Below are 24,265 nucleotides of genomic sequence, written 5' to 3' on the forward strand. Positions count from 1 at the left end.
TTGGGCACTTTATTAATTAGCTGCCTGAGGGCCACTGTTAGCAGGCCCTGAATGGAAATTTAGATTTAAGTGTGGTTAACAGAATGGCCAATCCTAATTTATACAAACTACAGCCAAGCCTACAGAAGGACCAGACCTCAGTTTACGTGAGGCAAACACAAAGCCGGCAAAGCTGGTTAAAACCGGTTAAAAACGTGTTGCATTGAATGAAATGTTAGTTGCAAGTGATACTTATTAAGATTATTTTATTTTATTTTATTTTATTTTTTGATGATAACCGTGATTTGCGTAGTTTGTTTCATTTTATTTTACCTGCATATCTGTAGTCTATTTAACAGCCTTAAAAGATAAGGCTAAATGTGTCATATCAGTTTGTATGCATGAATAAGGCGGAGGTTGTTCAACACGTAGTATGCGGAGCAGTACAATAATTATTTCCAGCCGTTGTTAGATTCATGACTATATAGATTGGTCGTGTGTATCATGTGTATCCTTTTGCTTGACTGCACAGCTCCTGGCTTGAAACGTAAAGCGTCGCGAGCGACATACCTGCCCCTCCCATCGGCTTGAATCTTATCACAGCATCGCGCTACCACTTTCTTGCCCTGGAACCTCTTCTGTAGCAAATGAATGAAAAAGGAAGGTATGGCGGATCGAGAAAAGCGAAAACCTCTACCGTCTCCACCACCTTCCCGAGGATTGCGGGTTGAGTCTCCCATCACTTGCAAGTAAGTGTTTGCGCTGAAAATAGCTGTGTTTGTTTACAGTAATCTGTTAGTGGCTGTGGTGTATTGGAACAGAGGTCTCGAGCCTGTCATCAGCTGCCGCCGCTATCTGACATGCTTCCAATGCAACGGAGATGATGAAGATGCTTGTTGATGGCTCGCAGGTTATAACGATTTATACTTGATAATATCAGCGGTTAGAAAATGCAGGGTAATATCCTGGGGGAATTAGGTTGTTTGTCAGCTTCGCAAAATATAGTCCATATGGGCGTGCCTTTTCTGTGGGGACTGCACCGTCGGGGACTAAAAAATAACTTTGAAAGCGCTTTAAAAATGGATATTAGTCTTAGAGATTTTATTGATAATTAAATGGATAACTACAAAGAAAATGTTATAAGTGAAACACAATTGAATGACTAGTAAGAATATTGGGCTACCACCAAAACTATTTTAAAGTCAACCTGAATTGTTATTGTCAAAAATATAATCGCCTGGAATATTGGGAGGCCCGGGTAGACTGCGCAGTAATTGCGCTGCTCTGAGTAAACGTAAACCTTTATAGTGTTTGTTAGTTTGTTTGTTTTGCTATAAATCAATAATATCAAAATCAAACCGAATGTCAGATTATCGTTTAAACCCTATTCGGATTGGATTAGTTTTTCAGGGAGGTGTTTGTAATGGAACATTTTACACGTCTCCTCAGTGATGAAACTCATGCATCCGGACGGCATCAGTATTACTACAAGATGCCCCAGTGTTGTATTTTCTTAGGATACTTTAACTTATTATTTATTCTCTCTATTATCCTTAAGGCTGTTGTCTATTTTATTACGTTAGCAGTTTACATTCATATAAGTTTAACATCATTTAACATTAGACATTTAATTAACTTACAGTTATACAACGAGTAAGTAATCATTTGTACCTGTAGCTGCGATTATAATTGCCCCTTCTCACTTATCTCATTGATCTTAGTTTCTTTTTACTCTGGATAATGCTCTCCCAGGTATCGTATGGAGTGGAACATTTACCATCCAGATCAAATAAATGGCTGAGTGACTCTTCAAAAGCATTAATTTCTTCGTTACCCAATTCGGTACGGACTATGGGGTTCCCCGCGCTAGGAGACTAAATACGGCTACTATCAGCTGTCAAAAATATTTTTTTCCCCCAACTTGAAGCGATATCTGTCTGGAAAATCACTGAGATTTGTATCCGGAAGTGACTAAAATTATCCGGCGAGCGCTGAGTTAGGTGGAAAACAGTATGAAATTCGGCAAACATGGCATAAATAAAATAATACCAAATAAAATCTCAGAACCAGTAAAAGAAAGAAGTGACCCCATGGCCCGATGTAAATTTAATCCTGTCCGAATAGGGTTAGGCTATGCATAATTGCCTCCCACCACACCCCCCAAGTCTTCTGTCCTGCAAATGCACAGACCTGTACAGTATAAATCCTGATAATACTGTAGCTAACACAACCTAATAGTGTGGATCACTGCATAAAAAAAGAAACCAACATACTAAAAAATTATATTAATATCCCCTGCTGTCTAAATCTGCAGTCTTGCTGCAATAATACGCTAAAGTCCTTGTTTCAGTGTACTACATGCCATGGCCAGCACCCAAACCTAAACCTCAGCTCAGCTTCCTTTATATGGATTTCTCAGCAGTCAGACAGGCTGAAAAAGGCTGGTTGCTCACACAGGAACAAAAATAATTCCATTCCACTGCATGCACTGCTTATAATAACCAGGACACATACAATACTGCGTATGCATATCTTTACCTTCACATGGGAGCTGCTGTATGAGATCATTTGAAAGCGGCTGTAGTGTTTTGTAGTTTTTCAAAATCTTGCATGCTGATTACGGGGTTTAAAGTCACAAGCAGGGATTTCTGGAGCTGATTTTATTTACAGCATGTATGCTGTTCAGATATAGCATAATGACATCTTTCAGGGCCTAAAACCATGATATTTATATAATTGTCTTTTACTTCTTGCCTTCTGAGAGGGACATGAGCCAGAAAAGGATAGTTCCTTCTTTTTTTACATGCATTCACAATTGTGGCTTTGAAGTAAATGAATGCTATCGAATACATTTTACAATAGATTTTCAGTATTTGGCTTATACTGTCATTCAGAGTCACACACACACACACAGAGACATACATACACACACACACACACACACACACACACACACACACACACACACACACACACACACACACACATATATATATATATATATATATATATATATATATAAAATCTCAGTATGACAGTGTGTGTGTGCTCACTCGACATCAAACACATGACCTTAGCTTTGCTAGCACCTGGCTAAACCTGATTTAAGAGGGGAGTTTTATATATATATATATATATATATATATATATATATATATATATATATATATATATATATATATATATATATATATATATATTTCCTTTTTTAAAACCACGTGCTTCATTAAAACCTGCTTATTTAAAAACAAAAATCACCTAAAATCAGCAAAGCTCTAATCCTTAAGCATGTGTGTGCACTGAGCCATATGGAAAGCAGCAGTCTGTGTGGCCTCTGCTGGGCTTGTATGAAATTGGCTCCTGTCATCAGTATTGGGTGAGATCCTGTGGAGTTATCCTGCATACACCAGCTACATTCTGTGTGGAGTAACAAAGAACAGTACTCTGGCTTTAGCTCAGAAACACTCTGACAACAGTCTGTATGTGTCAATGTTGCTTTTAAGCATCTCACTTCTTTGTAAGTTAATCTAATGTACGAAAATCTCTGTTTCCTCTGTCAGGTCATGGTAATTCCTTTGTAATTCCTCTGTAATGACAAACATGACAGTGTCGTGATTTATTTTAGGAAATGAGATCAATGCTTCATTCTTAGTTACATGGATGCTGCTCTTGAAAATTGATTTATAGGCCTGTAGTCACTATCTTCACTTAAAATCCATCTAGTGAATGATTAATGCAGAACTTTCTTCCTGTCGTGTGTATGTGTGTGTCTCTGTGTGTCTATGTGTTTAAGTGTACTTATGTGTTAGATGCTCTTAGTTAATTTTGCTCCATGTTGTCCCACTGACTGGGTTTATGTTAGATCTGAATATGGAAACATTCATCAGTGCATGTGCTTTGAAAGTTGAAATATGCAGACAGTATTTCCCTGTTGGGCATATACATTATATGATCGGCACAAATAAGCAGGGTGACAAGTGCTTGGTACATATAACCCCATATATATACATATACAGTATATCCATCATTTCAAAGATTTTAATAAAGTGAATTATTTAGACTTGGTTATGTTACATGGCTGGAGAAAAGCAGGTAAGGAGTGAGGCGCAAATGTGTGTAAGCATGGTTTTACCAAAAGGTAACGAGCACGGTTTCACCACTAGTTCAGCAATACAAAAGGCAATGGTCAAACGAATGAGAAAATGAAAGTAGCAGTCCTTAGCAGCTTGATGAGGCATCTGATGAGGCAGCACAGCATTATTCCGCTAATGCGCAGCATCAGAAATGGGGACCTGTGAACTTAAATAGGGAAAGGCAAACAAGTGACAGGTGAAGGGAACCTATTAAGTGATCGGTGTGTGTGACTGGTGGATGAATGTAAACTGGTCTGGTTAGTACTGGTGCATATTTGTTTCCTTAAAAACCCAATTAATATCTGATTTTTTTTTAAAGGTCCTGCACTTTTTAAAAAAAGTCTTTTTTCTCCTTTTTCAAAATGCTATATTAGCAGGAAATTTGTAATTATAGTCATACTGCTTTAGTCCAACATCTACTGGGCACTGCAGATTGCATAAAATAACCTCTAAAATTTAAATTATTTAATACTGTCTCCTAACTATTGTTTAGGAATTACACTTTTTTTAGTGTTATCTTTGACATTATCGATAACATTAATTGACTATAGTGAATAATAAGCTACCTTACATATTCATGAACTGTAAAATCAACTGACCCTTCCACTTCACTCACTCTGGACGGCTCTACTTGAGTAACAGAGATGTACACAAAAATGCTAATTTTTTGGATGCAAGTGAGAGAAAAGTTACTCTTTACAATTTATTCCAGACAAGACCAAATCAATATGGCTCAAATTTCATTCTGGGGTTGAAGTGACATCAAATAAAAGAGTTTGTAGCAGGCAGTTATTCACCCCCAACGTCGAAAGGGAGAGGAGGACTGGAGTCAATGTCTGCCTTGTCTAGTGGACCTGCAGCAAAGGGCTTTAGAGCAGATACATGAAAGGCAGTGGACACCCCATGAATTTATTAATCTGCTCCTTGGTGGTGTATGGGGCAACATAGCTGGGGCTAATCTTACCACTGAGGCATGCCCTGCCATCCTTGGTGTCCACACATACTCAGCCTCCCAGTTGGTAAATGGGGGGGGCCTCTCCTCTTTGTCGATTGATCTTCCTCTTGTAGGATGCAATAGCGTATTCCAGGCAGTGATGGGTCTCCTCCCAGACCCATGCGTGAACCATTCCTGTATAGAAGGGTTACCTGAGGTCGGCGGCTTCCAAAGATATAGAGGAGGTTGATACCCCAATAAACTTTGAAATGGCATGTGTCCTGTGGAGCCATGACAGATGGAGTTCTGGGCATATTGGGTCCATGCTAGATAGATACTCCAGCTGTTGGGGTACTCATGGCAGTGCAGCCTCAGGTACTTGCTCAGCTCTTGATTTACTTGTTCCACTTGGCCATTGGCATGTGGGTGGTAACCCACAAGTTAAGCTCACCCAGATGTTTAACCTCCTCCATACTCTGGAGCTGAAGTAAACACCTGTGTCTGATACAATGTCCTCAGGTAACACATACTGGTGAAAGACATGTTGGTAAAGAAGCATAGCAGTTTCCCAGGCTGTAGAGAGAGCTGAGAAGGAAATGAAATGCACCATTTTGGAAAACCTATCGATGATGGATATAACAGTGGTATTTCCCTCCTATTCTAGGAGATCTGTAATGTAATCTGGTGTAGGCAATGGCAGCAGTGTTCCTGCAGGCGATGTATGTGGTATCTCAGTGGTTAAGGTACTTAAGGTACTTGCCTAGTAATCAGAAGATTGCCAGTTCAAGCCCCACCACAGCCAGGTTGCTACTGTTGGGCCCCTGAGCAAGATCCTTAACCCTCAATTGCTCAAGTTGTGTTCAGTCAGAATTGTAAGTTGCTTTGGATAAAAGCGTCAGCTAAATGCCATAAATGTAAAGTGTGCATGATGCTACATATTTGACCATGCATGGATGGCCACCAGTAGTGTCCACCTGCACAGTTGTCCTGTGCAGGTGGAGCCCAGGTGTCCTGTTCCTAAGGAGGTATGAGCCCAAATAATGAGTGAGGAGCAGCACTACCCTGCAATAAACAGCCTGTTGGGAGGACCACAAGGATGTGAGTTAGCCTGAGATATTACCTGGTTGAAGTAAGCAAGAGGAAGGCAAGATGGGCTCCTTGCTAGTAGGTAATGCCTCAGCATTGAACTGGTGTGAGAGAGCATCAACCCTAATGTTCTTGGATCTGGGTTGATAAATGATGGTCAAGTTGAACATAGAGAAGAACACTGACCAGTGGGCCTGTCTGGAGTTGAGGCATTTTGCAGTCTAAAGGTACTGGAGGTTTTTGTGGTCCATTATCACCACAAATGGATGTGGCGCACCCTCTCGCCACTGCCTCCATTCCTCCAAGGCCAGCTTGATTGCCAGGAGCTGCTTGTTGACACTGTAATTCCTCTCGGCAGGTGACAGCTCCCTGGAAAATGATGCAACAGGCTTTAATTTTGGGTTGGTTCCAGAGAGTTGGGAAGGCACTGCTTCTTTTCCTGCATCCAAGGCATCCATATAAAAAACAAACTCAGGATGCAGCAAGACAGGTGCTGTAGGCTAGTGAATGCCTCCTGTAACCCAGGGAAAGCCTCTTCTGCAGCTGAGGTCCACTTAAGCTCATTCTGCTTGGCCTTTAAGAGATCAGTGAAGGCCTTAGCCTTAGAACTGAAGGACCTGATGAAGCGCCTGTAAAAATGTGCAAACCCCAAGAATCACTGAAGGTCACAGCAACTTTGGAGCCAGGGCTGCTGGATTATGGCCACCACCTTGGTGCTCTGCATACACATGCAGGGGTCTTTCATGAAGTAGCCTAGGAAACTAACCTCGCACAAATGGAATTCACACTTCTCCAATTTGCCATTAAACTGAAGAAGTGCATGCAGGACCTTTACTGTTTGTCTGTGTTACCTCATCGTGGGATGGACTGCTGTGCAGTAACCATGGCTGGTTATATACTGGTGATGGTTATATACAGGTGATATATCATCGGTGATATATCATCAGTAATATATCATCAGTGAGGTACGCTTTTGTGAAGGAGAAAGGTGACCAAGGGAATGGCGTTTCTCTTGAAGAAGGTGATCTAGGGGAATAGCTTGCTCGACTGTCTTATTGAGAGTCCTGGCTTCTTCCCTGCATGCTAGTTCCACTTGGATGTCGCTTTTAAGATCCTCCAGGAATACGTCCACCAGTGCTTCCACATTCTTGTTGCAGGCAACAGCCAACGTGCAGAACTCGTGGGAATACTCTGTCATGGTGCGGGAGCCCTGCTTTAGATGTAGCAAGGCTCTACTGCATGCCCTGCCCTGTTTATGGTGAAGAAAAACAGCCCTCAGCTGTTAGATGAACTTGGGGTAGGCATATCGCAGAGGAGAGTCACTGATGATGATTGAGACACCCCAAGCTTCAGGCTTTCCTGTCAGTCAGTTGATAATAAATGATACCTTAGTGTGGTCAGGCATGTGGGCCTGATAGGCTAAATATAGTGAACTATAAATACCTCACATTTTTCCGGATCACTGTTGTAAACCTCCGGAGTAGCAATATGGTAGAAATGGTTCCCACTAGTGGAAGAGGAAGCACTGTTACCAGTGGCACTAGCTGAGCTCACGGAGAGAGGCTCCACGCAGCTGTCCACCCTGTCCATCCTGGCATGAAGTCCATAAGCATTTGCTGTTGTACCTCTAACTGCTCTAACCCAGGAAGCAGAAGCCCCAAGGGCACAGTGGCATGCCTACCATTTCTCTCACTGGTCCTCCATCCAGCCCTCGCCTCCATCCCCTCTGGAGTCCATTCCACGAAGCAGCACAGTATACAAGGAAAGGAGTAAAAACAGAGACTAGGAATAGCAATAACATGAGGCTTGGATTACACACAGGGGCTAGGAATCACAATGACCAGAAAACACACAGGGAACAAGACAGGTTTTAATTACATGTACTAATAAGAATTAACAAGACACGGGTGCTACAAATGATGGGCAAAGATAAATGAAACAGGGAAGAAAAACAAATACACGAGACATGGTAACCGTGACCATGTAGATGCTAGGAGAGGCCAAAAGTGACAATCAATATGTAAGAAATGCACAGTTGATACTGCTCTAAATACGTTCTTAAAATGAAAACTGTGGTGTCCTCTAATTTAACCAAAGAATTTGATTAGCCTCTATTTTTAATCGTGGAACGGATTCCATTGTTGACCAAGACCTCTAACAGCAATTCACCTCTTCAAGTTCAGACAAGTACAGCCATGTTTATGTGATCAGATTTCCAGCCTGTTCCATACTGACTAACTGGGCGGTCATGTTTGACACTGAGGCTGTCAATCAATCCACTGGGGTCATCAGGGTATGAGACAAAAGTCACAAGGGAACATGTAAGTCAGCATGAACACACATTGGTCATATTTTGATGAATGAGTTTGCCAAGAGCCACACTGACATGGGATATGGCAAATGTCCCACAGAAAAGGCAGCAGGATCAACAGTGATAAATATCATTTTGTTCTCTCAGCTAGAACCTGCTGCCTCCTATCCCAGTGTCTTTATTTTAAGCTTTCCCAAACTCTGTACAAATTCTGTGCACCTAGTTATTTTTCTTCAGAACCCAGCTTGCTTAGTTTCCTCTCAGAGACTTTGAGTGGACACCTCTCGTTATTAGCTTTGTAACTGCCTATTTGCATCCCATCCCTCTGAAACCACTGCTGGTAGAACATAACAGTCCAGGATACCTGTCAGTTATCTGATAAGTCTGCTGGCACTGTATATATTGATGAGAGACATAATGCTTTCATGGCCTCAAACATGGGTCAGTGTGCAATTTTTCCCTTTAGAAGTCTAGCACACTTTTATTTTCTCTGCAGTTATTTACTACTACTTGTGCACCACCCAGGTTCCTCCAACCTCTTCTATCAGAATGAAAACTCTCTGCTGTGTCTCTTTGTTTTTGATCCTCATCCAAATTTACTTATAGATTTCCAATATATTGTTGTTGTTTAGGAGAAATAATACACTAGGTTAAAAGTAACAAATATAGCAACAAATAAATATGTGGAACATAATCTATACTCTTATAATCTTGGTGCATCACCTATCAATAACTCTGTCCTATTCACCATGAATTTGATTTGCTCTAAATTATCTGAAATTATTACCTAATGTTTATTAAACTTCTTACAGGCATTACAATTTCCATGTTAAAAAAATTGAAGGCTAATCTGACATTTGAGAATTATATTGAGATTTTTTCAAAGACAGTGTTGTTTGTAATGACAGCGTGGACACAGTAGTTCTTAATGAGGCTGGGATTTGCTTTTTTGCTGATGCTGAACATTTCCTTTGGGAATCTTCTCTTTTCTCAGGCTGCAGCACAAAACAACAAGCCACTCACTCTCCAGCTATTACTTCTCATCTTCATTCAGTCAGCAGTTAGCATCCGTTATTTCACCCATCCATAATCACAGTCTCCCTTAATTTAAACCATTTGACAGGAACATGGGCAGAGAGGGGGAGGGCCCAGCAGGGCTAGCACGAGGTAATTATAGTCCAGATATTGTCCAATTTTGTTTTTTTACTAATCTTTGTAGCAGGCTATGGGTGGGCTTCTCCTCCCAATCTTCCTGAAGAGTTTGTTCATGGTAAATATTTTGGTGAAATTGAAGGAGAGATTAGAAGGGTTACTTGTTGAGGTTGCACAGATGAAAGCGAATTGCCAACTGGGATCATGTTATTTATTTATCTAGGAATGTAAAGGATATTGGAAGTACTTTCCTATGGCATTTCTAAATTGAAATTCAGTATTGGTGGGACAGATTTTCATTCGCAGAGCACGTCAACATCTGACTCATGTTTCGTTTTAATGTTCTAGCTGGATAAGGTGTAATTGAGATCTTTATTCTCTCTTCCCCTTATACTCTTTTATTTCCTGTAAGAATATCTGCAATGTAGATTCAAGTATTTCTACATTATAAACTCTGTATTAGTCTAATGCAGCTGTAGTTCAACACAGAGGAGTGTTTGCACCAGGGCCTTATGATTACATAGAGTTGATTTGGTGAGTCTGATCAGCTGGGCCATAATGGAAGGACTTACATGGCTCTCTAAAATTAATTAACAAACCTAATATAAGAATGACCATCTTTTGTTTCTCTTTCTACATATGACTCATCACCTGAAGTACTGTGGAAGTGCATTGAATGGAAAAGAGAACTGCTAGGCAAAACAAACTGGATGCATCCTAGTGACAAGAAAGGAAACATTCTGTTATTCTTTAGTATATAACCAATTTATAGTTTTATCTATTGAATTGTTAATCTATAAAATTGTCTGCACTCCTCTGTGCCTTTGATCTATAGTTGCTGTTGTTTTATGTAGAAATGTTTTCCGCATGGCAACAGTATGTGGCTGTGTTCTGATTGGCTGCTCTTTCTTAAATGGGAAGTATTCTGTGGATGAATATCAGAGAGTTGTGAAAGAGTGGTCTCAGCCACGAAAGGCTGTATGGGACTGTGTATTATTGAAGCTATTCTGCTTTGTGGGCTGGGTTCAAGGATTAAGGGACAAGCGGAACCACAGAAGAATTTATATTTTCATTTATTTATTATAAATATAATCTTTGAGCAAACACTTTGTATAATTAGAAATTCCTTTGAAACAAACCACTGAACAAAGCAGAATGCTGTAAAAATAGATGGTGATATGTTATGGATTATAAATGCATGTGATCCATTGTAAATTATTTACATTGGATCAGGACTGTTTATACTAATATACAACCATATAGATTAGTTGGGTGCACCTGCATGCTCCTTTATTGGGCACTCATTCTCTTTGACCCACTCAGTGAGACCTTTAAATAGTGGCTTAGTGGCTGACTTCAGTATCTTGTGTACTTATACACAGGTCTTTATTTGTGATTTTCATTTGTGTTTTCTCCATAATGAAAAAAGGAAATGTAAAAAAACAAAATGTATACCATTGTCCGTAGGAAGGGAAGAAGGAAGCCAGTGAATAGATTAGCAAAATCTTACACACACATACACAAACATACACACACTCACACACACACACACACACACACACACACGCATACAAACACACACACACTCACACACACAAACATACACACACTCACTCACACACACACATGCACACACACCCACACACACACTACTTCATGTCTTTAACAGCTGAACACATTCTGCCTGCTCCACTTGCCTTGAATGATTGCACTGCAAAGCATCCTCCACATGATTTCTAGCAGGGAAGAGAGAACAGAGAGAGAGAGAGTGGATGGGAGAGAGAGGGAGAGAGAGGGAGAGAGAGGGAGAGGGAGAGGGAGGAAGGAAGGAAAAGGTGACCGAGACTTTCTTGGTCTGCATCATTAATCCTAATGCAGGTTGGGGGGTGTGTCTGACTGGAAGCTCTTTGGGATTTCAGCAGCTGCTCCAGCTGAGTGCTGTGTGCTCCTGCCCTCTCTGTTTTTGTCAGAGCAGCACTTTTTCCTCAGCGAGGCAACCCGGAGTAAATCCTCTTGTCACAATGTAAATAAACTCTGGCCAAAGGAGGAGTGGAGAGCAGAGGTAGAGAAAGAGCGACAGGGAGAAAGAGAAAGAGGGGAGGAAGGAGATTGATGCTGCATTCACTAATCTGAGGAACAGAGGGGAGATTATGTTATATAATAGATAAAAAAAACGAACACGCAGGGAGACTGCTGTGGATCGGATTATTCATTCACAGTGGGGTTGAAGGCGCAGTGATGCGAATGCTGCTCTGATTGACGGTCAGATAAATCCCACGCTGTGCTGCTTCGTGGCATGGACTCCAGAGGGGACGGAGGCGAGGGCTGGATGGAGGACCAGTGGGAGAAATGGTAGGCATGCTACTGTGCCCTTGGGGCTTCTGCTTCCTGGGTTAGAGCAGTTAGAGGTTGGGTGATCTCGTGCCAGATTGGGCATGCAGATGTGATTCTACTAATCTGTATCATACTGTTTTTCTGGCATGGTTGTGGTATCGCCGGTGGGTGCCCTTGACAGAGAGTGGTTTTGTGTGTATGTGTGTGTGTGTGTCTGTGTGTGTGTGTGTGAGTGTGTGTGTGTGTGTGTGTGTGTGTGTGCGTGTGTGTGTGTGTGTGTGTGTGTGTGTGTGTGTGTGTGTGTGTGTGTGTGTGTTTGGATTGCACCAGAGGTTATAGTGGCAGGTAACAGAGGCAAGATTAGCTCTAGCAGATAAACCAAACTTGGTGCTCTTTGTTCATGGTGGAAATGATAGATTGGCCACAATACAGAGCTTATATCTGAACCTAGCATCACTAAAGGTGAGAAGCAAGCTATGCAGTGCTAATTCAGACATATCTATTTACCAGCAGGAAATGTTATATGAACTTGCACATGAATTGTCTTTTCTGAATTCCGGTTGTGAGCCAACAAATGTTCTTATATTCATTTTCAAGGATGAATGCTAAAAGGTTTGAACTTTAAGTCCTTGATTTTATTGAGTTATAGCCAGAAGGTTGGAAACAGAAATTGGGCTGTATGAGGTCAGTCACTAAGGCTCTCTGCTCAAGTCTGCTGTCATTAATAGAGTTCACACAGCTGAGGAGGCATGCAGTGATTTTTGCAGGACACGTTCACCACTCTCTCTCTCACTCTCCCTCTACCTCTCCTCCACCCCCCTCCCTGTCCTGTCCTGGGCAGATCTATTTGCACTGCACCCAGGAGTAGAAAAGCTACCACTCTTGTGGTTATTGCACTGTGAAGATGAGACATCGTATCATGATGCACTCCAAATGTCCTTTATTGAGCATTCTATGCTAAAATGTATTTGATAATAAGTAATATAATGTTATGTGATATTCATTAACAAAGAGGACATCACGTGGACGTTAAAACTAATGTCTGCTCTTTTCAACTCTGTGGGTTCAATATTCTGCAGTCCACATCCAAAAGCTCACCTGTGTAAATTCTGTCTGTGAAGATGATCTGTAATGTCAGTACATTGCATGTGTATTAAGTGCTTATAGGTGTTCATCAGTGTAATTGCCATCAGCCTCATTTATCGTTGTGTATATGTTCCTGTGGAGACATTCTGTCCTGCTCTCAGTGACTGACCCAGGCCATGAATGCCCTTGTGGTTGCTATCGATCTGGCAATAATGTGGCCACATGTTACCTCCCTGCTTCCCTCTAGTAGGCCCCCTCTCATATGTTCTGTGGAAAGAATCCTGGAAGGAGCAGAGAGGGACGTCGGGAGCGAATCGATTAGACTTGCCTTTGAGAAAGCTTCTTCCATTTTACTGCCAGAACCTTCCGTGTTTAGAGCTTTACAGATGGACATAAGGGCAGAAAGTGTCTCCTTTATGCTGTTGTGAAAGATAACTGTGTGCCAGACACACACACACACACACACACACACACACACACACACACACACACACACACACTCCTAGTGATAAACTAAAGAATATAGGGACTACATGTGTGGAATATTTGCTTCCATGAAGCAAATCTATTTTTAGTGCAGACATTTTTGCCACTTCTATTTTCACTAACCAGACAAATTAGGAAGTAACCTTTAGCTTAGATGTCATGTTTTTGACAGAGGAGTTCACATGTCCTCTGTTTCCCATTAGTACATGGCATCATGTGACTGCCAGTAAAGATCATATTTCAGGCATGCCGGGGCTAGACAGAATGGGTATAATTCCATTTGCAAAAATGAGGAGGACTTGGCTATGACACCATAATCAAATCCCATAAGTCACTGGCTTATTACAAGACATCCAACCTTCATCAGCTCCTGCTTATGCCACTATTACAGTGCCATATGGCAGAGCAGGAGCAGTCAGTATCTAATATTACAGATGCACACTTTTGACTAATTATTAATAAACTGACATAGCAGCATAGCAGCTTGTGAATCTTATCTTAAATATAAGAGGCTTCAAACTGGACAGTGTCAGAAAAGCATTTTGTCCTCTACCTTTAAGAAATTACTATTCTCTGTTCTGTGACCATGCTATAAGACATTGTCCTTCAGTTTAGAAGGTCTGTCCTAGTTTTGGTGTGACTGAAATACACGTGAGAATTTTGAAACTGCTATTCTGTCTCTTAACTAGTGCTTGGAAAAATGCCAACTCTAAGAGAGATTGTATATTACTAAACAGAGATAATCCATGAAATTCAAATAAGCAAAAAATCAATTTTGTTAAATTTTCTGCTCCAAACCAAAATTACTTTTATTTAATATATTTCTTTCTCAATCACTTGCAAATTTGTTTACTGGTCAGATTTCATGAAGGTTAACTGGGGTCCTCCAAGTGTTTTTGTTGAAATATGAAGAGCTCTAGTTCTTTCTAAATGTTGAATTTATGCTACAGAAATGTTGCTGTTGACTATGCTGTAATTTTCATAGTAATCTGTGTTTAGTTGTCACAACTTCACTGAATCAAACGAACTCTATATATGACATTAGAATAACATTGCAAATTGACTGTGTTAATGCTGAATTGACAAAAAAAAATGGTTTGAACTGAATGAGCCATATTTTGCATGAGAACTAGGATTAAGTGAATAAAAAACAATAAAACATCAGTGCCTTGTGCCACAAAGAAGTAATTTGTCATTTAGGCAGCCTGCAAATGCATGTATAATGTGTACAGTGCACACACACACAAAAAAAATTCACAAATTAATCTTTAATGTAAGATTTTTTAGGTTCTTTACACCATATATAAAGGTTTTTGATTCCTTGATTTGTAAATAAGGTTATTGTAAATGAAAGCAAATAAAAATCAAATATACTGCAATATGATGCTGATTCCAAAACAGAATATATAGAAATAAATTTTCAACATAAAGTAAGAGCTTCAAAATACATTTTGTACAGGTTAATGAATATTCGTCATGGTAATGATTTTGAAGGGAGCAACAAAATCTTTTACCATTACCGCAGATAAATGGAGCTTGATCTGAGACCTCAGATCATTCCTTTAAATAAGTTATTTAGTCAAATTGCAATTCATTGAATTGAACTTTTCTGACATCTGGTCAGAACCACGCTGCTCTTAAAATAAATGACCAGCCAGCTGGTACAGAACAACTGTGAACCACTGATTCAAAATCCTATTAGGCAATGCATAGAAACCCAGTTTTTCCACATGCTATCTCCAGTTCAGGCTCATCTGTTCAGGCTTGAGTCAGCTCTGAGGAACCAGATCCTACCCCATTCATCTGAGCTTTAGAATCTCCTGGACTGCCAGGACTACTTAAGATGGGTCCTGTGTGCTGTCCCTCCGGGGCATGGATGGTGCCCAATTATGCAATCTCACATCTCCCAACTCTCTAGACATCACCCAGCAGCTATGCTCTCACAGACAAACTGTCTCAGGCACATTGCTGATGCCTGAATTAATGTGGCTAGATTTAAAGGAACAGTGACCCAATTTATCATCACTCCCTGCAGTTTTTGAACAGGAAACTGAATGGATGAAACATCATTGTTCCTCAGTGCAAAGTGTAAATGTTCTTAATGAATGAGAAGTTTCACTTGCAAAAGACTTAACAATTGTTAATTTCTGAAACCTTTGCCTTATTGTCTAGTTATTAATCTTGAGGTGTATTATTCCCTATCAACTGTGAAATATTTGCTAACTAAAATGAAAAGTGCATTGTGAAAGATAAGGAGTGAGAGTCTGGACCCATTAATGGGTCATTGCTGTGTACATATTTTGTAATTAGTGGGGAATTTAACATGTTAATGCTAAATCTTATACATTTGTAACACTTTAGATGAGGGATTTTAAACTTTTGACAGGCTGACATTTCAGCATGATAAAATTACCCTGTTCTAACATGGTTAAATGGATGTCATTGACCAACTATCTCAGGAGAAATGTTTGTTTCCAAGAAATAGCTTCTTAACTCCCAAAACTGTGACAAATCAGAAGAGTGCCTAAATATGTTGTGTTGTTTTTGTATTTGCAGGCTCACCCATGACTTAAGCCTAGATGAATTTGAGGATGAGGACTTATCCGAAATCACAGAGATCACAGATGAGCATGGCCTCAGTCTCAACTGCAACAGCCTTGACATCAAGGTATACGAACGTCATAGAATTCCCAGTACCACAGTCACATAAAGGAACAGCTAAAAGTGTTTAAGCCATTTTAACAGAGCAGATAGACGCACAGGGATTTCAGGGTTTACCTGTTAGTCTGTTTTACCTGCTAGTCTGGTGGTTGAGCATTATGGCATGATGGGACCCAGGTACAGTCCCTGCAACAGATAAACTAAATCATTATCTAACACTTTGTTAATGATTGTTAAATAATTTATACTTGTTTTATTACTCAATAGTATATGCTATGATTTGAATCACTTCATAAATGGATTGCCACAAGATGGAACACATGGCAAAACTGGGAAGATAGATGGGTTTATAAATTCAGCATGCTCTTCTTATGTTATTATTTACATCTGTTCCAACTAAAGGAATAGTACTGAGGTTATTAGTCCAGGGCTTTCACAGACACACACAGCATACATTGGAAGTCCAAGTAAAAAGGACATAGAACCAAGGTTATGCTTTATGAGCATCTAAAGAAACTATATGATATAATTAAAGTTGCTATATATTATTATTTATTAAAACGTTTTACCATTTCGTCTTGTAAAATCATTATCGTTTCATGATACATGCTTTGTTCTTTCTATGTGTTAGAATTTTTTCTTCACTATATATAGTGAACTTGCAGTTTGGTGGATTCTTCTCTAGGGGTCGCTATTGCATATTATGGCTGTACAGTTATTATGCGTGTGAAAAACTGAGTCGATTGGTCAAGACTAGTCTGTCATTTTCCCTTTCCAATTAATTAACCACAGTTTACTGGTTGCCACTCTGTTACTCTCCCACCATGAGGAAATCATCACGTGCCGTATGTGTTTCTTGTAGTGCATTGACAACATGCAGCAAGGAAGATGGCAAGGTGCCAAACTGAGAAAAAGGTGTCTGTGTATTTTCAGCTCTGACGTACAAGAGGTGGGGGCAGAAAAAAAAATATTCACAATTGCTATGGAAATAGGGTCCTGTTTTATTCTCCGTATTTGGGTTGAGTCATCCACACCTTCTCTTTTGACACCACCTTCCTCTGCCTCCTCTCTCTCTTTTTGCTTCCTCTCTCAGCTCTTTCTCTCTCTTTCGCTGTGCCTTTCTGTCGATGCGGCCAAGATTGAGACAGTGGAGCTGTTTTAAAGGGACCACACGCCTTGTGAATGCACTCCTTTAGTAATGATGGTGAGGTCAAGATGTTTGGTGTAGGTGGTGGGATGATGTGGGAGAGGCATTGCCATTAGACCAGACTATGCTAAGATGCCCCTGGGCACAGCTGAAATGCACCTTGTGATGCACAAATTAGCTCAAACGACCACAACATGTCATTAAACCTATAATGTGGCGATAGATAGAGAGAGGGCAATGGAGAGACGGGGGGTAGACAGAGGGAACGAGAGAGAGGGAGATTAAGAGATCTTGAGGGGGCTGTGTGCTTATATTTCACAGTGGCAAACCTCCTGCTTCTTCTGCTAATCAATACACTAATAATCTATTCAGCATCCTTCTTCTAGTGCCTGTCCGCTTCCTAATGGGTATCACATAGATGCTGATCCTGGGGGCTTGTGACCTACTTGATGGCCTTTTTTTCTGACCTAAACAAATTGTCTCATGATCCTTTTTGGACTTTCACAAAGCTAAAGGATTTTTTATCTTTTCAAACTTACTCTTTGATTAACCATCTTTGTCATCATTATCGTCAGTATTAACGATACTTCTACTTTGAGCACTTACCATCTACAGTCCATATTTCTAACACTAGCAAAGGCTTGTAAATCCTTCTTAGTCCAAGTGTGTGTATTTTATTACATATGGTTAAGTTATAAATCATGACTATTTCATTAGCATATTGAGATGTCAGAACTAACCATGTGACCGACCACATGATTAGTACAAAGTTGTATAAACTGTGACAAATCTGATTATCATTATACAGGATCAGAATTCAATGCTAAAACTTAATATGCAGAATATCAGATAATTTCTCAAACAGTTTACATTTAAATATAAATATTTTAAATATGAAGACTGAATACTTATTAAGTGTTTTCTTTGAGTAGCTCAGGTACTAAATTCAATCGGAAATTTTAAACATTCCCCATGCATCAGCCTGTAATGATTCATAGAGATGAATCTGAAGCATGCCACATCAATGTGTTTGAAGAATCAGTTTAACTAATAATTAATTTAAATAAAACAAATTATTAAACAAAATTATTAAATAAAACAAAGTAATATTGTAATATTGTACAATATTGTAATATTGTAAGTACTTGGATTGAAAGAAGCTCATTTCATTTATTACCAACTTTGTAATGAATATTGGCTGTAATCTTCAGGTTCTGTGTAATAAGGGCACAGCAGATTTAGTAGCCACATACTTAGATTCACCAAAGCAGGTAGAAACAGGAAGTGAAGGGACTGGGTGCTGTTACAGATTGATACTTTTATTTACATGCTAATAATGAGATTGAATTAGGCCTTTTATGAGGAATTTAAACATGGAAAGTAGAAATGGTGTTTTTATATAAAACATATTTTATTTGACATAGACCCCATCTGCCAAAAACTGGAAAAGATAGTCATAGAGGTAAATATGCTAACAGTGTGTGTGTGTGTGTGTGTGTGTGTGTGTGTGTGTGTGTGTGTGTGTGTGTGTGTGTGTGTGTTTGCAAGGGTCAGAGTCACAAAGCTGTGTCTCTCTGCCCCATCTCCAGGCAGTTTCCTAGCAACAGGGCCAATGCTCTTAAAGGGACCACATACATTTGGAGGGAGACAGAGAGAGTGGCTATCCATAAAGCCTCAAGAGAACTCAGGGGAGAATTTACAGACAGACACAGTACTCCTGTAGCTCACCTGGTAAAATAATCACTGTGTGATGCTAACAACACCATGGTCATGGGATCCATTCCCAGGGAGTACACATGCTGCCTTCTTATAGAAAACTATAAGGAAACTGCTTTGATTGAGTGTGTTTGCCAAATACTGAAACTGTCTACACTGTCATCTCCTTTTATGACTGAAGAAGTGCTGAAGTATGTGCAGTTATTTGTTGTGTGATGGTGCACAACTCAGGAACACTCATCCTTGTATCTGTTTGTGACACTCACTCACTGTCATGTGCCTAATGATACTGCCAAATTATCATCTCAGGCTTAAGATAAAAGACTTCAAAACCAGTTCACACATACTCTTATCCTTTACATAACCAGAAGACTTCCCTAAAAAATATAGGAGTTAGAAGTAGTTAGTTAGTAGTCAGAAGGAGTTAGAAGTAAAGATGTATCTCTCCCAATGCGCCAGAGGTGAGGGCATGGCAAAGTTGAGGTTCCTTCCGCTCAAAATCTCCACTCAGTTTTTTACCTTTTTTTTTTACTTTGGCTGTTTTACTAATTTCTTAATCTTTTGCAGAATTGTTTACACATTACTCATCTCTTATGATTTCATAATTGGTATTTATTTTTATTAGACTTTTTAGTATTTTAGAATTTTTTTTAATTTTTAGATTTAATTTTTTATCCTTGTTTTTCTTCAGTGAATTAATTTAAAAATGTTCTCCTGTAAGCCTTTTTTTTGCCTTGTACAGTACTTTGAGCTGCATGTCTTTGTATTTTATTAGGCATGCTTTGCATCCTCAGCTATAACAACAAGCTGATAATGCTCACTATTCATCCAAGTTAAAGACGGATTTACGTAAGACGAAAATGCATGGGAGAATACCGTCATTAATATTTGACCTCAGTGTGAGTTTCATAAGAAGCTGTTAACATCACAGTGGCACACCCTGAAGGAAGGGGAACGATTTTACATCTGCTCTTCTGACTGAAGTGTTTAGGCTGTGTGCATATGCAAGTGATTTCTGGAGTTGTCATGTATGCATCTGTGGTGCTGGCAGTGTTGGGGCTACTTGTGGCTCAGTGTATTCGCACATAAACACAAACACGCTATAATGCTACGCGATTAGAGGCAGGATGCAAACGCTGGGAAGAGCAACATTTATTAATGGCAAATCCAGAGAATGAACCAGGGTCGAAGTGCCAGGGGAATCAGATAACGAAACAGAAGCGGAGTACATGGCTAAGAAAACATGACGTCTAAATACCAAACAAAGAAACCTTTAAACCTTTAAAAGCGGGGCATAAAGATGAAAGGCAGACAAAAAACTCATTACATGAAATACTAACATCTAGCATCCAACAGTACCTTTAACTTCAAACAAAGACCAGTGACAAGACAGGGACAACACAGGGCTTAAATAAACAAGATACTAACAGGATCTGATTAAACAGAGAGGGAGTGCAAAGCACACAGGTCTAAGGTGGGGCACATAACCAAAACAAACAGAAAGCACATGACTAGACAGGAAACCTAAACAAAATAACACATTGCGATGCATCACTGTGGGAACCATAATGCCAGAGGAGGGGCAACTGTGGCACACCCTGATGTCACATGATCTTACTGGGAGCCATTTAACACTAACATGTCACCTCTACCCAGGGAAGAAAATCTCTTTCCTGCTGACCATTGTGGACATGCTCTATAAGTAACTGTATGTGTGTGCGTGTGTATGTGTTCATGTGTGTGCATTTGTGTGTGAGAGAAAGAGTGTGAGAGAGAGAGAGAGAGAGAGAGAGAGAGAGAGAGAGAGAAGTATAGCTAAAGGAATAACCAAGGGAACCCCTTGCAAACTAAAAAGTAAACACTACCCTAGTTGCCTTTGGGACAGGGCTCTCACTGACCTTAAACATATGTGGAAAATAACAACAGGTTCAACTTTTAAAAGCACATTTTATGAAATCTGGAAAAAAGGTTTAATATGTGGATATCCTCAAACCATGTAGCTGGGTTGCTATGGATACAGGTTGCTTTTGAAGCTACAGGCAGTCGGTCTCTTTCTCTCTCTAACATGTTTCTCTTGAAAGAGCATGGTGAGTCATACCATGTAAAAGCACACACAATACATGAGTGATCTCACTGGACATGGGAGTGTATGTATTTGTATCTGCATCCAGTTCACTGTATTTCAACATGGCCATTATGCATATCTTTCTCTCTCGCCATTCGTCTGTCTCTGATGCATGAGAGCCTGTTATTATAATTGCCCCCCCCCCCGCATCTCTCCCTCCTGCTCATATGACCTACATATGTCTCCTCCAATCCCTGCAGGCTCACATGATGCGGGCACCCAATAGTAGCTTGGGGAAGGTGGAGGCAGGCGCAGTGGGGAAGATCCAGGCAGAGATGCTTCACTTGGACCTGATCGACGCTGATGACAGCACTCAGGACCAGGCAGCCCATCCGCTTGCTAGCAAAGCACCTGCCAAAGACCCTGCTACCCAAGTCATCATGGATACATACAGGCCCAAACGGCCCACAACTCTCAACCTATTCCCACAGGTGCCACGCACACAGGTAAAGAGACGTGTGTGTTTGTCTCTGTGTGTGTGTGTGTGTGTATTTGCCCCATGTGTGAACAGTATTAAATTACTGTCCTTCTGAAGGTATAGAGTAAGTGTGTTGGTATGTGGGTATTCAGGAAAAGATTGCTTTGATTTCAAGTAATAACTACAGCTGTCTCTCTTTTCATATACATCTATGGTTTGTGTACAAGTGTAAGAGTGTGTGTTGGTGTATGTATGTGTTTGTGTGCATATGAATGTATTTGTCTTCTTCTATTCTCTGTGCCTGTGCTTACTGTCCTAGATGCCTAATAGAGTCTGACATGCCCTCACATCTCACATTATCTTCAGGCTGGTGTGTATGTTTGACTTAACTGTAAAAAGTGTGTGTGTGTGTGTGTGTTTGTGTGTGTGCATGCATGCATGCATGCATACATGCATTCATTTCAAGACTGTCATTTGGGAAGGCTGAGGGGAATTCAGTGGACTAATTGGAGTAAATTGGAGTAATCCCCAAAGACATGTGCTGTAGGGGTCTAGGGTTCTGACAAATCAAACCATCTTAGCTACACACACACACACACACACACACACACACACACACACACACACACACACACACACACAAAAAACACAACACACAATGGTTTGCCTTGTTTTCCATTGCAAGACATAAAACAGAGTGTGGTCTGTACTGAGCTGATGTCAATGAGGATCCTTTGGTTTGCTCTGGTTTATGTTTTTAAGTGTTTAAATAACAGGAATTACATAACAATATAAGACTCATTAAGGACTGGATGGTACAGAAGACAAACTGGATTAAGTTTAGCCGAGTTCAGCTTTAGGTGGTGGAAGGAGTATTGTAGACAGGGCTCCTGCTGTTAGAGGGTGAAACCAAGGGGTAAAGATGAAGATGATGATGATGATGATGATGATGATGCCTACTCCTTCTTTAAGGAATGTGTTAATGTGTTGCAAGTTCATTTTATATGTAGGGATTTAGATGCATTGAAATATTTTACATATTAATTTCAAATATATGAAATATGATATTATTCTATATGTAAAATATTTGTATGTGAGGAAGGAAGCTTTCTAAAAATTTAATAAAGTAATAGTAACCAAAGTGAATATTTTCTCATTATACAATTTCTCTGTTGAATGTAAAACTGTAATCTGAAATTTGAATTCTTAATTTGCTTGCTTGTTTGTTTGTTTGTGTGTGTGTGTGTGTGTGTGTGTGTGTGTGTGTGTGTGTGTGTTTGTTTGTGTGCACCATTAGAAGGAAGGTGTAGTTTATTTCTGGTATTCCCTAACCTGCAATCTAATCCCTAATCTCGAATTAGAGTACACACGAATCTTTAAGTCTGTAAAAAATCACTTTCACTCAGTCATTCAGTGCATTTTCTAACTTTCCCTCTCTCTCTCTGTATATGTACATATATAATCTTACTATATTTGGCCTTTTTAACCTTTTACAGACACACACACACACACACACACACACACACACACACACACACGCACACACACACACACGCATATTCAAACAGATGCTAATTCCACTATTCTGATACATGACTTCATACTCACAAATGTGAAATGTACTAAAGGCTGCATATCAGATGTTCTAAAATGTATAAATTATCAAAGTGGAAAGAAAAGACTCAAAAGTCTCTAACATCACGTGTTTTTGCGCATTTGTGTTGTGTTGTGTTGTGTGTGTGTGTGTGTGTGTGTGTGTGTGTGTGTGTGTGTGTGTGTGTGTGTGTGTGTGATTTCGTCTAAAGCCTTGGATACCTTAACGCTTAGCGACGTCATAGATTCTGTTGCCATGGGGATGGAGCACTGTCTTCATTACCATTGGTATCAATGAGTCAGCTCACTGGAAGGAGGGATCTAAAGACAGGACCTGTCAAACCACACACACATTACATGCAGAGACACACACAGACACACAGACACACACACAGACACACACACACACACACACACACACACACACACACACACACACACACACACACACACACACACACACACACACACAATGTCTTTATTCTGATATGTACAGATAGAGGCTGTATAGTCTATCAGGAGGATGGAGCTACACTGATATATGGAGCCTAGTTATTATAATTCTACTTTTGTTGGCATTTAAGGAGGGGTGGGGTTTACAGGGAGAAATGCATTGGAAACTAGACTTAAATTGGACTATGAGGGCAACGTGAGCCTTAGAAGTCAACAATTGCCCCTCTGTTGTGGGTGTGAGGAAGTGTCAGAGAGGGGCAGGGGGATGGGGTGAGAGAGAGAGAGAGAGAGAGAGAGAGAGAGAGAGAGAGAGAGAGAGAGAGAGAGAGAGAGAGAGAGAGAGAGAGAGAGAGAGAGAGAGAGAGAGAGAGAGAGAGAGAGAAAAGAACTCTGGCTCCTTTCAAATGCTGTGCACGCAGCAGAGACAAAAGCCTTCTGCTCTGTGTATACAGGCTGTTTTATGTGTGTGTAACAGAGCGAATGTCCAAATCTGAATTCCAACACTTTAACGATCTCTTGCATTCCTTTCCATCTAGCTGCTTTTTGGTCAGTGCTGCTTTATTTTCAGTCCCCTGTCCCCATCTCTCTCTCTTTCTCTCTCCCCCAGCATTTCTGTTTCTGTCCTTATTCACCCCTAATGCTCTGCCTCTC

General features: G+C 40.2%; 1 protein-coding gene across 2 annotated transcripts in view; it reads left to right on the forward strand.

The window, feature by feature from the left end:
• Positions 1-554: 554 nt before the first annotated feature.
• The window catches only part of mapk8ip1b (mitogen-activated protein kinase 8 interacting protein 1b), a 33,976-nt gene continuing 10,265 nt past the window's right edge, over positions 555-24,265 (forward strand). The window contains exons 1-3 of one of the 2 annotated variants that reach the window (XM_027023914.2): positions 555-728; positions 16,058-16,169; positions 21,351-21,596. In XM_027023914.2, coding sequence (XP_026879715.2) covers positions 631-728; positions 16,058-16,169; positions 21,351-21,596 — 456 coding nt within the window. In that variant the 5' untranslated portion in view covers positions 555-630. Of the gene's footprint in view, positions 729-11,806; positions 11,948-16,057; positions 16,170-21,350; positions 21,597-24,265 lie in introns of those variants that run through there. The other variant, XM_027023915.2, reaches the window with a different exon arrangement.

Source organism: Electrophorus electricus, chromosome 1 (assembly GCF_013358815.1).
Source record: "Electrophorus electricus isolate fEleEle1 chromosome 1, fEleEle1.pri, whole genome shotgun sequence".
Taxonomy (NCBI): Eukaryota; Metazoa; Chordata; class Actinopteri; order Gymnotiformes; family Gymnotidae; genus Electrophorus; species Electrophorus electricus.